The 15,845-nt window shown below is 39.4% G+C and overlaps 1 protein-coding gene across 2 annotated transcripts in view; it reads right to left on the minus strand.

Annotated features, from left to right (window-relative positions):
• The window catches only part of PPP1R16A (protein phosphatase 1 regulatory subunit 16A), a 45,173-nt gene that overhangs the window by 3,775 nt on the left and 25,553 nt on the right, over positions 1–15,845 (minus strand). For both annotated transcript variants that reach the window (XM_069096986.1, XM_069096988.1), the window contains one exon: positions 148–218. In XM_069096986.1, the coding sequence (XP_068953087.1) occupies positions 148–218 (71 nt within the window). The remainder of the gene's footprint in view (positions 1–147; positions 219–15,845) is intronic.

Below are 15,845 nucleotides of genomic sequence, written 5' to 3' on the forward strand. Positions count from 1 at the left end.
TTACCTTATCTGTTGAAGGCATAAATCACTCACTGCTGCAATGTCCAAAATGGACATTAGTGACCCCACATCATCCCCAGAAATCTGTTACTTCATGCCCCTGGTCAGCATCCCCCCTGGCTTGTAAAGAGCTCTCAAGATACTAACCTGATGCAGGGCAGTAAGGCCATCCTCGTTGCACAAATTGGGGTTCACACCATTCTGAAGGAACTGTCGGACTGCCAGGAAAAACCAGGACACAGTTAGAGGCCAGGATTGTTGGGAGCAGCTGCAAATGTGTCTATATCAGTGGGGGGGGTCCGGGGAGAGGGGGTGTTGTGTTAGAGGAGAACTACTATACCATTACCTAAGAGATATCCCAGGCGAGCCTCAAGGACAAGGCTTGCACACAGTCCCTTCTCTAAAGCCCCAAACTCCTCATCTCCTGGAGGCAGATGAGATCAGGTTAAAAGACTGGGCTGTGGCATAAACCAAGAAAAGGAGAGGAATTTCTTTTCAGAAATTTTTCCTTTTTCCACTATATCATTTAGGTCCATGTGGATTAAATAAAAGACAGTTTAGTAGAGCCTGAGAAGCTTGATTTCTTTCCCACCTACATCTGCCTATATTCAAATGATAACCCTGAGCAAGTTACCTTAGGCCAGCTTTCTGGTTAAAATGGCAGAAAGGCCCCTAACCTCCCAAAAAGCCTGCTTAATTAGGGCTCTGACCAATCCCAGCCAGCAAAACACTGACCCTGTAGTGTTTGGTCATCTTGGTAGGGTATTGGCATGGTATGTTATGTGGGGTATACTGAGGTCCCACTTACTCTATATCCCCTTTAAAGAGATGAGCTGAGGCTGCAGCAGGTCATAGAGAGGAAACTTCCCAAAGGGAGATCCTGGAACTGATGCCAGAAGGAGACTGAGGACTAGCCATCTAACACCCCCCAGTCTCTTGTGTACCTCTGGATAGGGTAGGACAGTGACAGAACAGGGAGGAGCAAAGCAGGACAGACCTAAAGAGAGCTAAGAAGCATAAGGATCCATCATTTTGACCTGCACCTCCCAAACTTCACACTCCCCAAACATCAGAGAAACATGGTAAGGGATAGCTTCTCCCTCCCCCCAACCAGGGTTAAGGGTATCCTCCATAAAGGGAAGAAGAGATTGTCATCTAAGCAGCCTCACATCTGCTCCTAGGCACTGCCCAAAGTCAGGGGCCATTTCCTGTTTTCTCCTCTTGCCCCACATTCTGCATTTATTTACTCTTTTTCTTCTTTTTTATTTTATTTTATTTTATTTTATTGGAGGGGGGAGAGCAGGGCGATTGGGGTTAAGTGACTTGCCCAAGGTCCCACAGGTACTAAGTGTTAAGTATCTGAGGCCATATTTGAACTCAGGTCCTCCTGACTCCAGGGCTTGGTGTTCTATTCACTGCGCCACCTATCTGCCCCCATAAATATACTGGGTATCCATCACTGGTATTCTTTTTTTTTTGGAAGGCAATTGGGGTTAAATGACTTGCCCAAAGTCACATGGCTAATAAGTGTGTTAAGTGTCTGAGGCTGCATTTGAACTCAGGTCCTCTTGACTTCAGGGCCGATGCTCTATTCACTACACTACCTAGCTGCCCCTATTTACTCTTTTAATAATAATGATGTTTAGCATTTATAAAGCACTTTAAAGTTTGCAAAGTGTTATGTGTTAACTTATTTGATCATCACAACAACCCTGAGAGGTAGGTGCTATTATTATCCTCATTTTACAGATAAGGAAACTTAGGCAGACATAAGTTAAGTGACTTGTCCAGGGTCACAGCTATTAAATGTATAAGGAATGATTCAAACTCAGGTCTTTCTGGGGTATTCCAGTGTTCTATCCACTGTGCCACCTTGCTGTCTCATCTTCCCCTTTGGCTTAAACTCTCCTCCATCTTGACTTCTCTACACTTTCCAAATTCTCTTCCATTTCTTTTGTTGTTTGGTTATTTCAGTCATGTCCAACTCTTCATGACCCCATTTAGGGTTTTCTTGGCAAAAATACTGGAGTAGTTTGCTATTTCCTTCTCCAGCTCATTTTACAGATGAGAAAACTAAGGCAAATAGGGTTAAATGACCTGCCTAGGGTTACAGAGCTAGTAAATGTCTGAGGCCAGATTTAAACTTAGGAAGATGAATCTTCCTAATTCCAGTCCTGGAACCCTATACACTGATCCACCTAGCTTCCACCTTTAAGGCCCAGATATACTTTAGGCAACAATTACCTCCCATTTCTGGTTATTTAGAACAAACTTTTAAAATTATGAGCCTCAAACAGTAAAACATTTTTGAACATTCAACCCCAATATGTCCACATTTACTTATTTATTATATACTTGTACTAATAATTATATCTATTATAAAACATTAAAAAATGAAAATAAAAAAGGATGAGATAAAGATGAAATTACATTTGACCTTAAAATCAATACTCTACTGAGTAGGAGAGTAACATGGTCTTTAGGAAAATTACTTTAGCAGCAATGTGTAGGATAGACAGAGAAGTGAGAAATTTGAGACAGAGAGATGGAATAGGAAGCTATTGCAATAATTCAGGTTAGAGGTTATGAGAGCCTAAGCTAGGGTGGTGACTCTGTGACTAGAGAGAAGGAGATGGATGAGAGGTTATAGAAATAGAATCAATAAGATTTGGTAACTGATCAGATATGTGAGGTGAAGGAGAGTGATGAGGCATAAGTCTAAAATTATACAGAGACTGTGAACCTAGGCAACTAGAAGGTTCATGGTTGTTCTTTCCAGTAACAGGGAAGTTTGGAAGAGGCCTGGATTTGGAGGATAATGTATTAAGATCTGCAATACAGATCACAACTCAGTCCATGCCTGCTTTTCTCTGTGAGTCACCCTGTCTCCTGCCCAATTTAAAAAAAAAAAAGAATGGGCAGGAGAATTCTTAGAAATAGTATCCTAGAGCACAGAGCTCACCCACTGAGAGAAGGCACCTGCTGAAGCCAGGAAATGATCTGGGGAGCAAAGTATGGAGATGCTGGGATGTAAAGCATATAGTTATGCCTGGGCAACTGCTCCAGGGGTCTGCACTGTGCTTACATTATAACTGCCCTGTAGAGCCAATGCCTGTGCCCAGACAACTTAGGAGTTCAGAGGTGAAAGAGAGTGTAGTGGGGGAGTGTTGCATGATAATGGGTGAAAGACATGGTGTAGCATTGGAGACAAGCTTATGACTGGCCATTTCGAGAAGGATGGGATTAGAACTATCTTCCTGAACTCCAATTAGTTGATTGCATACTACTTGGGGTCATGCCGTGACCTCCCCAGGAGTGCACAGCCCCTTTTCCAGAGACCAATGTTTTACAATTAATTACTTAGTACTACCATGTGCTCTAGGCCTCAAGATCACAATCAAAAAGGAAACAGAATAGGAAGCACCCTTACTGGCCACCAAATCTAACTCTTTAACTATCCAAAGGAAGATACCAAGGCCAGGGAGCAGAAAGGATATAGTCAGGAACACATAGAATTAGTGCTTCTAAATGTTAGCCACATAACAAGTCAGCAAAAAACTTAACCTGATCTTGCTGGTGGCGCACTAATAAAGCAAAGTCCTGTTGTCCTCAGCCTTGGTCAGAACATCTCTGGAATACTGTGTTCAGTTCCAAGAGTCACATTTAGAAGGACACTGATCAGTTGGAGAGCATCCAGAACGCAGGTGGCAAAGAACCTCAAGACAATGTATAGGAGCCCTGGATCAAAGAACTAGAGCTGTTTACCCTAGAAAAGAAAAAACTTACAAAGAAGCACTGTTACTGCCTTCAGGTATTTGAAGAGCTTTCCTGTGCAAGAGTGATTAGGCCTGTTCTTCTATGCCCTAAAAAGAAAAGAGGCCAAAGCTCTAGTAGAGGAGGAGCTCTTTGGTGTGTGCAGATCTGATGAAAAAGGGGATTACCTCTTCAGCTGTCATGTGCAAGACTGATTAGGCTTGGTCTGCTTTGGATCAATCAGGTGAAGTTGCAGTTAGATATTAGTTCAATGAAAAGAAAAACTTCCTAGCAATTGAGAGCTGCCCAAAAGCAGAATGAGCCTCCTGGTGAGGTAGTAGGGAAACTGAAGGTCTTCAGGCAGAGGCTGAAAGATCACTTGTCCAGTATTCAGTAAGAGGGGATTCCTGTTAAGATGAAGTTAGACTAGGATCACAGGATCATAGATTTAGAGCTGGAAGAGACCTTAGAAGTTATTTAATCCTACCCTCTCACTTTACAGATGAAGAAACTAAGGACCCAGAGAGGTTCTTTTGCCCTGGGTCACACAGTAAAGTCCTTTGACTCTAAATTCAGTACTATTTCCATTGTTCCACACTACCTCCCATAGATTACATCTGAGGACCCTCCCAACTCTGAGATTCAGTGAACTCTGTCCAGAGTCCCTGTCTCTCAGAATCCTCTAGCCTGTGAAGGTGGGGAAGAGAAGTCACCTGGCAAGGGTAGTTCAACCTATACTGTTTTGCCCTAGGGAAAGGCCTCCCCTACCCTTGGTACTGTGGGGGAAGAGATATCTAAATTCACAATGGAATGGCACTGGGTACTTCATGGACATGAACTTCACTGACTGTAACCACTCCCTGTCCTTGTGCAGTATAGTAACCTGAGGGTGATGTCTGGCTTTCTTAGTTCAGTTCACATGCCTAGGAAAGTGAAGAGACTTTCATCACTGAGCAGCACCACTGTAAGGAGACATGGCTCTGTGGTGCACCAAGGACAGACTGTAAATTCAGCAACTGCCAGAGCTAGCAAATAAGGATGTCACAGAGTGCGAAGGCCTTGCCAATTTCACTGGGCAATCTCCTAGGCTTCTGGCAGCAAGAAGGGAGAATTATATGGAAAGGGCCAAGAAGAAAGAGGAGAGCAGAGACAATAGTTAGAATACCATGTTATTTCTACAGCTCAATCAGGTCAGATTCTGTGGCAAGAAAAACTGTATTGCTTGACACCAATGGTGGAGGTGAAATCAAGACTACCTCCCTGTCCACCTTAGGGTAGCAGCTGTGCCCAGAAAGATGTCAGCATCAGGCAAAGGGCAGAACCATGACAAAGGGCATGGGCAGGATCTCTGTGATAGACAAGAAACAGGAGGATAAACACTGCCTCAGGCTCTGATAGGTTCTCAGCTGGAAGGACTTTGGAGGTCATCTAGTCCAATGTATATATGAGCAGGGATCCCCTATACACCATTCCCAAGTCTTCATCCTGCTCTACCTTCAGACCTATAGAAATGAAGTATCCACTATCTCCCAAGAAGCAGAAATCTGTCTTCCTATAACTTCCACCCTTTGCTCCTTCACAGGATAAGGAGAAAAAGTTGAATCCCTCTTCCAAATGAAATGTCCTTTAAGTACAAGGACAGTTGTCATGTTCCCACTGTCTTCTCTTTGCCAATCTAAATATCCCTAGCTCCTCCAGCCAATCCTCATATGACATGGTTTCTAGGCCCCACATGACAATCTTAGCCACTCTCCTCTGGATGAGCCCCAGAATTTAGGGAGGGGAAGGTTATTTTCTTATCTCCACTTTAAAAAAGTATAAACTAGGAAAATGATAAATATTGGAGATGTGAGAAAATTGGAACACTAGTGCATTGTTGGTGGAGCTGTGAATTGATCCAACCATTCTGGAAAGCAATTTGGAACTATATACAAAGGGTTATAAAACTCTCCATACCTTCTGACCCAGCAATACCACTTCTAGGGCTATATCTCAAAGAGATCATCAAAATGGGAAAAGGAACCATTACAAAATGGGTCAAAAATACTTATAGCAGCTCTTTTTGTGGTGGCGAAGAATTGGAAATTGAAGGAATGTCTATCAATTGGGGAATGGCTGAACAAGTTATGGTATGCAAATGTAATGGAATACTATTGTTCCATAAGAAATGATGAGCAGGTAGACTTCAGAAAAACCTGAAAAGGTTTTCATGAACTGATGCTGAGTGAAGTGAGCAGAACCATGAGAACATTGTACACAGGAACAGCACACTGTGCAATGAACAACTTCGATAGACTTCTAAGCAATGCAAGGATCAAAGACAATTCCAAAAGACTCATGATGGAATATGCTATTCACATCCATAGAAAGAACTATGGAGTCTGAATGCAGATGGAAGCATACTATTTGCTCTCCTTTTCTTTCGTTGCTTTGTTTTGTTTCTTCTTTCTTGTGATTTTTCTCATTGGTTCTAATTCTTCTTTACAACATGACTAATGCAAAAATAAGTTTAATATAAATGTATATGTAGAGACTATATCAGATTGTATGCTCTCTTGGGGTGCAGGGAGGGGAGGGATAGGGGGAAAATGTGGAATTCAAATTCTTATGGAAGTAAATGTTAAAAACAAAAAATAAATTAATTGATAAAACTTTTTTTTAAATAAAACTCTAAAACCAGGGTAAAGTTTGACAAATGAGAGGGGATTAATCACAGGGGTGGCTGAGAGCCTATATGAATACAGTTGCAGAAAAACAGATTAGACAAAATTAATCATAAGGTACTGCTGTAAAAGAAGAACAAAATAAATCCTTGTTTATTTTATTTTATTTTTGGAGGGGGAAAGACAAGGTAATTGGGGTTAAGTGACTTGCTCAAGGTCACACTGCTAGTAAATGTTAAGTGTCTGAGGCCAGATTTGATCTCAGTTCTTCAGAGAATATGCACAGTTCAGTGATTTAGGAGGCATTGTTCCAAACTGCTTCCCAGAATGGCTGAACCAATTCACAGCTTTAACAATGCATTAATATACCTAATTATCCCAAACTCTGCAATTTTCTGAAAATAATCCAGTCTATTACCTTCCTCTTGGTTCAACTCATCAGTTTGCATACAGTTAAACTTACTTTGATATGGCAAGCTCTACAGGATGTAAATCCAAATGCAAGTTGAAATCTGGACAGCAGACATTATTTATCCACTCAGTCTTTCCTATGTGGATGGACAAATCAAACTATTTTGAGTGATTTCAAGTCTCTGTAATGTTCTGGAGCTGATATAATCAATATGATGTTATTCAAAAATAGGAGCATCTGAAGGACCTTATCATTTACAATCATTCTTTCTTCCTGTATTCTGTACTGGATCTCCTCCATAACAGTAAAGAATATTTTTGGTGAGCTTACACCTCCCTGTTTCATGGTTCATAACCAAAGGGTAATTAAACAGGGTTATTTCTGTTAAATTTTTGAAGGAATTCAGAATGATCATGGTTCTTAATGTACAAATGCAATACATTGTGTTGCAAAAGAACCCGTTATGGAAGGAGATAGAAGGAAGAGAAAGCAAATTTTTGTTGATTGAAAAAACCTTTTAATTTTATAAAAAAAAAAAAAAAAGAAAAAATTTAAAAGCCTATAATGCAGCTTTCATTTTTTACTGAATAAAATGCTTATTTTTCTTGGAGGGGGGTGGGGGTAATCCATAAACTATAAGCACAATGGAATTTTATATTCTCTACATCTGTCAATTAATTATAAAATGGTAAAGATGTGGTCCATGGTGGGGAGGCAGAGCCAAGATGGTAGAATAAAAGCAGGAACTTAACTTGAGCGCATCCCCAATTATCTCAAATATCTGTAAAAAATGACTAAACAAATTTTGAAGCTATAGAACCCACAAAAAAAAGAGTGAAATATGTCTTCAGCTGAGGGCAGCCTGGCAAACCCAATGGAAGAGTCTATCACACTGGGCTGGGATCAGAGCACACTCCTCTGTGGGTTGTACCAGCACAGACTGGTCAGAGCAGACCTCAGGGGATTGAATCACTGGCAGTTGTGGCAGTTTCCAGACTTCTCAACTCATAAACGCCAAAAGGAAAGTAAAAGGTCAGTGGGACAACTCTGTTGGAACTGGGTGAGAGAAGAGCACGATCTGGCCCTTGCTCCTGGGGCAGCAGAGGGGGCAGTAGCTGCTGCTGTGGCAGTTGCTTTCAGAGATCCAGACCAACAGATGGTGGGGGGACCAAGTGATGGACCAGAAGAAGGCAACTGCAGGAATCTCTTTGCTGGCACTGTGGCAGGATTCTCTTGCTTTGCCTTGCCTCAATCTGGGTTGCAATCTTGGGTAATGGTGCTGGGGTGAGGAGAGCTGGAGTGGCAGAGCTTGTTGAGGCTGTGGAGAGGCAGTCTTTCTCATAATTCTGAGGCAGGTGCCTAGAAGAAGCTCTGACAACAGCTGTGCAAAAACCCCAGAAATTTGGGACACAGCTCTCTCTGCTCTGGAAGCAGAGCTCTACTGTGGCAAAGAACTCAAAAGCCAAGTAATTGGCTGGCAAGATGAGCAAACAGAGGAAGAGTAACCAAACTACAAGATCCATCTTTTGGTGACAAAGATGATCAAAACAAAAAGTCAGAAGAAGACAACAAAGTCAAAACGCCCACATCAAAAGCCTCCAAGAAAAATATGAATTGGTCAAAAGCCATGGAGGAGCTCAAGAAAGATTTTTTTGCCTTTTTTGGAGGGACAATTGGGGTTAGTGACTTGCCCAAGGTCATATGGCTGGTAAGTGTTAAGTGTGTGAGGCTGGATTTGAACTCAGGTCCTTCTGACTCCAGAGCCAGTGCTCTATTCACTGTGCCACCTAGCTGCCCCATCAAGAAAGATTTTGAAATCAAGCAAGATAAGTAGAGGAAAAATTGGGAAGAGAAAAGAGAGTGATGCAAGAAAACAATGAAAAATGAGTCAAAAGCTTGCTAAAGGAGACTCCCCCCAAAAAACGGAAGAAAATAACACCTTAAGAAATAGAGTAACTCAAATGGCAAAAGAAGTCCAAAAAGTCAATGAGCAGAAGAAAAAGCCTTAAAAAGCAGAATTGGTCAGATGGAAAAGTAACTTCAAAAGCTCATTGAAGATAATTATTCCTTCAAAATTAGGTTGGAGCAAATAGAAGCTAATGACTTTATGAGAAATCAAGATGTTATAAAACAGATCCAAAAGAATGAAAAAAATAGAAGGCGATGTAAAATATCTCATTGGAAAAACAATTGACCTGGAAAATAGATCCAGAAAAGATCATTTTAAAATGACAAAAAAAAAGATAGAGCCTAGACATCATCTTTCAAGAAATTATCAAGGAAAACTGCCCTGATAGTGTAGAACCAGAGGATAAAATAGAAATTGAAAGAATTCGACAATCATCTCTTGAAAAAGGTTCCAAAAAGAAAATTCCTGGGAATATTATAGCCAAATTCCAGAGTTCCCAGGTCAAGTAGAAAATATTACAAGCAGTCAGGAAGAAACAATTTCAGTATTGTAGAAACACAATCAAGATAACACAAGATCTATCAGTTTCTACATTAAGGGATCGAGGGCTTGGAATATGATATTCCAGAGGTCAAAGGAGCTAGGATTAAAACCAAGAATCACCTACCCAGCAAAACTGAGTATAATACTTCAGGGAAAAATATGGATATTCAATGAAATAGAAGACTTTCAAGCATTCTTGATGGAAAGATCAGAGCTGAAGAGAAAATTTGACTTTCAAATACAAGAAGCAAGAGAAGCATGAAAAGATAAACAGGAAAGAGAAATCATAAGGAACTTATTAAAGTTGAATTGTTTACATTCCTACATGGAAAGACGATATTTGTAACTCATGAGACTTTCCTCAGTATGAGGATAGATGAAGGGAATATATATGTATATATACACATATATGTGTATGTATAGGTGGGTGTATGTATATGTGTGTGTACATGTATACACAGACAGAGGGCACAGGGTGAGTTGAATCTGAAGGGATGATATCTAAAAAATAAAATTAAGAGGTGAGACAGGAATATATTGGGAGGAGAAAGGGAGAGCTAGAACAGGGTAAATTATCTCACATAAAAGAGGCAAGAGAAAGGTACTACATTGGAGGGAAACAGCAAGGAGATGAAAGGGAATGAGTCAACTACTCTCACTGGATTTGGCTTAAGGAGGGAATAACATACACAATCATTTGGGTATCTTACCCTATAGAAAAGTAGGGGGGAAGGGGATAAGAGAGGGAATGAGAGAAGGGAGGGCAGATTGGGGAAGGGGTAGTCAGAAGCAAACACTTTTGAAAAGGGACAGGGTCAAAGGAGAAAACAGAATAAATGGGGGGTGGGATAGGATGGAGGGAAATATAGTTAGTCTTTTACAAAATGACTACTATGGAAATGTTCTGCACAACTACACGTGTATAACTTATATTGAATTGCTTGTCTTCCCAGTGGGGGTGGGTGAGGAGGGAAGAAAGGAGAGAATCTGGAACTCAAATTAAAAAAAAAAGTTTAAAATTGTTGTTGCATGCAACTGGAAAATAAAATATACTGGCAATGGGGTATAGAAACTCATCTTGCCCTACAACAAAGTAAGGGGAAAGAGAGGAAGGGTAAGGATGGGGGGATATATGAGAGGGAAGACTGGGGGAAGGAATAATCAGTATGCTTGCCATCTTGGGGTGGTGGGTAGGGAAGAGATGGGGAGGAAATCTGGAACTCAAAATCTTGTGGAAATGAATGTTGAAAACTAAAAAGTAATAAATTCTGGGGGAAAAAAAAGATGTGGTCCGGTGTTGAATATTGTTTATGAAAGTACTTTTTCCCTACTAATACCCTCATTCAGAATGCCCTCCATTCATGTATAAAGAACTCTCATAAAAATTCTGTATATATGAGAAGACATATAGTTCAGTAATTATTGATGCTCTTTAAACATATAGAGCAGTGGTTATTGATGTTTTTTGTATTAATAAGGTTCGAGGGTTTAAAAAAAATTATTTTCCTTCCTTCAGATACTTTGTTTTTTGTTTTTTTTTTTATATTTTTAAGCAATCGGGGTTAAGTAACTTGCTCAAGGTTACACGGCCAGTTATTTCTGGGTGTGGTGCTGAGTGTCTGAGCCCAGGATTCGATCTCCAGGTCGTCCCAACACTGGAGCCGGTACTCTTACTCGCTGAGCCACCTGGCCGCCCCTAAGCAATTGGGGTTAAGTAACTTGCTCAAGGTTACACGGCCAGGTGTTTCTGGGTGGGTGCTAAGTGTCTGAGCCCAGGATTCGATCTCCAGGTCTTCTCAACACTGGAGCCGGTGCTCTTACTTGCTGTGCTACCTGGCCGCCCCCCTTCAAATACTTTGTATATTGATCCCTCAATACCTTCACAATTATATTGCCCCCAGTATGGATTTCCTCTATTTATATTTGTTCCAATCCAGCTGTGTTTCCCTCACTTGTTCTATTATGTGTCATATGCCTCTGAGCGTATCTGAGACTATGATAGTCCAAATGTGGCAGTTTCATCATCTTTGATGGGAGAGTCTGTTAAAATGGTTCTTGTAAATCTTTTCTATTTTATTTCTGTTCTCCTTCCATTTTCACCTTTAAATGTGCTCAGAGTGACTTTGTTTAGTTGTATATCTTGTCAAGTTTCTCTCCACTGCTTCTCTCTATAACACTTCTCATCATTATTCTTCATAAGATTCATAAACAAATTTATATTTTAACCATGTATTACCTTTGGCAACCATCTCTCCATTTAGCAAGTATTTGCTAATGAAGACATTTCCTGAGTTCTTATGGTGTCCTTGTTGTGGCAATTAATTTACATTAGTTAAACTTCTAAATGAAATTGTTATAATTGGTGTAAATGTCATTTTTGTTGTCCATTTCCCATTTTAAAATTTTCAATTATTTAAATAATTCAGATAGTAGGTACTTAATAAATGCCTGTTGATTAATAAAATACATCATATAATTGATGTAGGGCCAGAAAAGGAAGTGAGATGGTCAAGCATCAAAAGAGATGCTACATAGGGCAACTCATGTGTATACATACAACATCAAGAAACCTAGAGGAACACTTCCAAGACACTGCGTAGATCTCTTGAGAAGGCCTTATAGGACAACAAACAAGTGCTGCACAGAATGAAGTATCTACAATCCTGGAGAGAGTATTCATGTGATAAGATGAAAGAGCCTTTTAAGTATACAGAGTGAAAGAACTTAAATTCCCATTATCTTAGATGAATCTGATATGAAATTGTATTTTGAGTGTTCATAAATAAAATGAAATAATATATTTTGAGTATTATATTCAGCTCTGGGAGTCAAATTTTAGGAACAAATTTTAGAACAAACTGGAGTGTGTCCAGGGGAGGGTGAACAGAATAGTGAAAAGATTGAAAACCAGGTCACAGTAGGAGTGTTAATGAATACTTAGTCTAAGGATGAGAAGACTGGTAAGCAGGGAAGGGGAAGGAGGCTAGTAATATACAAGAAATAAAAGGGTTTTCATGGAATTGTATAATCCCACAGTTCGAAGAGACTTCACAGGTTATCTAGTCCAGAGGTATCAAACATGCAACCTTTAATACAGTCTTCAACACTTATGAGTGCAGCCTGAACCAGATTAAAATACAATCAGGAAATACTCAACAAAATAAATAAAAACACAATAGAACATAGATAAAATGTGGTAAATGTTATTAATAATAATGGCAATAATAAAACATATGGCTTTCTATGTCAATATACTGCCCACAGGGATCTTTATGTATAGTTTAGTGACCTTAGTTTCTATTTGAGTTTGACACCACTGGACTAGTCTATCTCATAACTGAAAAAGAATACCTTCTATAAGACAGGCACCATGGTCCAGTGAAAAGACAGGAATCAAAGAACTTGAGTTCAAATTCTACCTGTGAGGCTTATCATCTCTACAAGCCAGGACAAGTCATTTAATCTCCCTCAGTCTACCTTTCCTCATTTGTAAAAGAAGGGAGTTGAACTAGAAAATCTCTGAGATCAGTTCCAACTCTCTATATATGATCCTATCTCCAATAAGACCTCTAGTGAAGTGCAAAACATTCTATTTTTGGATAACTATTGGAAAAGTTTTCCTTCTACTAGGAAGACTAAATTTGCCTCTGCAACTTCCACCCATTGTGCCTAGTTCCTTCCTCTAGGGCCAAGCAAAACAAATACATAGCCTCTAAAACATAACATCTCTTCAAATACTGAAAGACAGCTATCATGTTTCCCTAACTCTTGTCTTCTCCAGGTCTTTCAACACATCCTTGTAGGGCATGAAGTTCTTCTCCATATTGGCTATCCTCTTCTGGATGCTCTTCAGCTTATCAAGGTCCTTCCTAAAATGTGGCATCCAGAACTGAACATGACAATCAAGATGTGGTCTGACCAGGGGTGAGTGCAACAAAACTATCACTTAATGTAGCCTAAGATCATATGAGCTTTCCTGGCTGGTATAATCACATTGTTGAATCATAGTTAGTTTCCATCCCAGTAAAACTCCCAGGCCTTTTTCTGGAGAAACCTTGGCTAGCCATGTCTCTCCCATCTTGCCTTTGTGAATTTAATTCTTTTGAAACCAAGTATAAAAGTTTAGATTTATCCCTATCAACTTTTATCTCATTTGACACAGTGCTCTGGTCTTTCAAAAATCTTTTTGGATTTTGTCATCCAATATCTGCTCACTCTCTTGGCTTTTTGCTGTATCTACAAATTTGATAAGCATGACAGTTATCTAACTATATAACTGATTGATCAAACTGTTAAACAGCATGGGGCCAAGCACAGATTTGTGAAACCCTCCACTGGAGCCCTCCTTTCAAGCTGATATTAAACTATTATTTGGGTCTTGCCATTTAAAAAGTTCCAGAATCCACCTAACTATATACTATAATCTAATCCACAGCTGCCCATCTTTTCTACAATAATACCATGAGAGACCATCAAAAGTTTTGTCAAAATCTAGGTTAACCATATCTATAGCACTCCAGTCTAGCCATCCTGTCAAAAAATAATTTGTTCTTCTGGCATTACCCATTCTTGATGGAGCTATGCTGGCTCTTTGTATTTTCACTGTTTAATTTTCAAGATGTTCACTGATCATGCTTTTAATAATACATTCTAGAATTTTGTCATGAATCAAAGTCAAGTTCACTAGCCTATAATTTGCAGGTCCTTTTTTGAAAAAAGGGATAACATTTAGCCTTTTCTAATCCTGAAGTACCTCCCCCATTCTTCATAATCTTTCCAAGATCAGTGATAATAGGCAGAAACCACATGTTGGTTCTTTCAGTTTACAAGGATATTGTTACTCTGCTCTGGGCATATATATCATAGTAGTATTATGTTCTGTGTTGAGTACCACAATTTAGGAAGACCATTGATAAATAGATAATGTCAAGAAAAGAGCGACCAAACTGGTGAAGCTCTCAAATCCATGCCACCTAAGGTTCAACTGAAGGAAATGGAAATATTTGGCATAGAGAAGAGAAAATTCAGAGGGTACCATGACAGTAGTCTTTAAGAACATAAAGAGCCATCAGGTAGAAAACAGATTATACTTCTTTGGTATGATTCCACAAGGCAGAATAAGGAACAATGAGACGAAGTTATAAAGAAGCAAATTTAGACTTGATTTCAAGAGGAATTTTCTAATAACTAGAAGTATCCAAAAGCGGAATGGGCTGCCTCAGGAGGATAGTAGGTTTCCCCTCATTGATGATTTTCAAATACAGACTGTATTAATATTTGTTGGGTACATCCTAGTGGGGATTAATCTTTGGTTGGTATGGAATGAACTAGATGGTTGCTAAACTCTCTTCCAACTTGGAAATTCCATTCTTCATGATTAGTTCATCTGAACCGTGTGATATGAGCTGATTAAGGGCAGTTAGAGTATCTTTTTTTACCTTCCCACTTATCTTGGGTATCATTTTTTTCTGTCATTTCCAATCAAGAGACAGATTATTCTCCTTGGCAGAGATAAAAAGAAGCAAACGAAGTGTTTTCTGTTATTATCTAAACTAGTCAAATTCAAATAGAAAAAGTAGTGGGCCACATTAAATCATGCATAAGGATCCCTGTAGCTACAATATTGACTTATAAAACCACATATTAACATTATATTCTATCATATTTTTATTCATTTTGTTAAATATTTTCCAATTATATTTTAATCTGGCTTGACCTGCACTGGGAGCATAATGCCTAGACTGAGTGTGTGACAACTCTGATCTAATCTATCCACAAATAATGGTACTATCCCTTTTCTCTGATTCTCCTATTTTCCCCAACACAGCTAAAAAAACAACTTTTTGTTGTCCATAGTTTTCCTCCCTAATCTCAACCCATTTTGGGATTTCACATTCCTAACATTATTCCTACAGGGATATGCCAAACTTCTGTATTCATCTTCCCTTATCTACCCTTACTTCTATCTTCTGCACATGAAAAGGCAGTATATTAGAGGACAGTGTTGACTACAGAGTTAGGAAGATCTGGGTTCAAATCCCACCTTAATCACTCATTAACTTTGTGAAACTGGACAAGTCACTTAACCTTTCTGAGTATCAGGTTTTCATCTATAAAATAGGGATAATAATATCATCTATGTCACAAGGTTATGGTGAGGATCAGATCAAATAATCTATGTAAAGTGTCTTGCAAACCTTAAAATGCTATTTAAATATAAGCTATTATTATTATTTTGTTGTTGTTCAGTTGTATCCAACCCTTTGTGACTGTAATGGTAATATAATTTTGAATTTGAAGATCCCTTTGTGTTGGCAAAAGTAGCAGGTACTTAGCACTCAGTAACTGATCAAGCCTCTGTTGGGGGAACAGAAGGTATGAACTCCTGTCTCCTATTACTGATGTAACAGGAAGGGGTTGGCTGAAACAAGAAGTAGCTAATGCTATGTATATAAGAAAAGCCCCAGAGAGGCACAGGCAGAATTTTCTTGAGACTAAGATCTGGTGGCAGAGCAGCTACAGAAGAATGGAGAACTGAGCCAGAATTTCCTGGGAGCTTGTAGTG

This window comes from Petaurus breviceps, unplaced genomic scaffold (genome assembly GCF_028583685.1).
Source record: "Petaurus breviceps papuanus isolate PSGF00001 unplaced genomic scaffold, PetGlider_PUasm1.0 350, whole genome shotgun sequence".
Classification (NCBI taxonomy): Eukaryota; Metazoa; Chordata; class Mammalia; order Diprotodontia; family Petauridae; genus Petaurus; species Petaurus breviceps.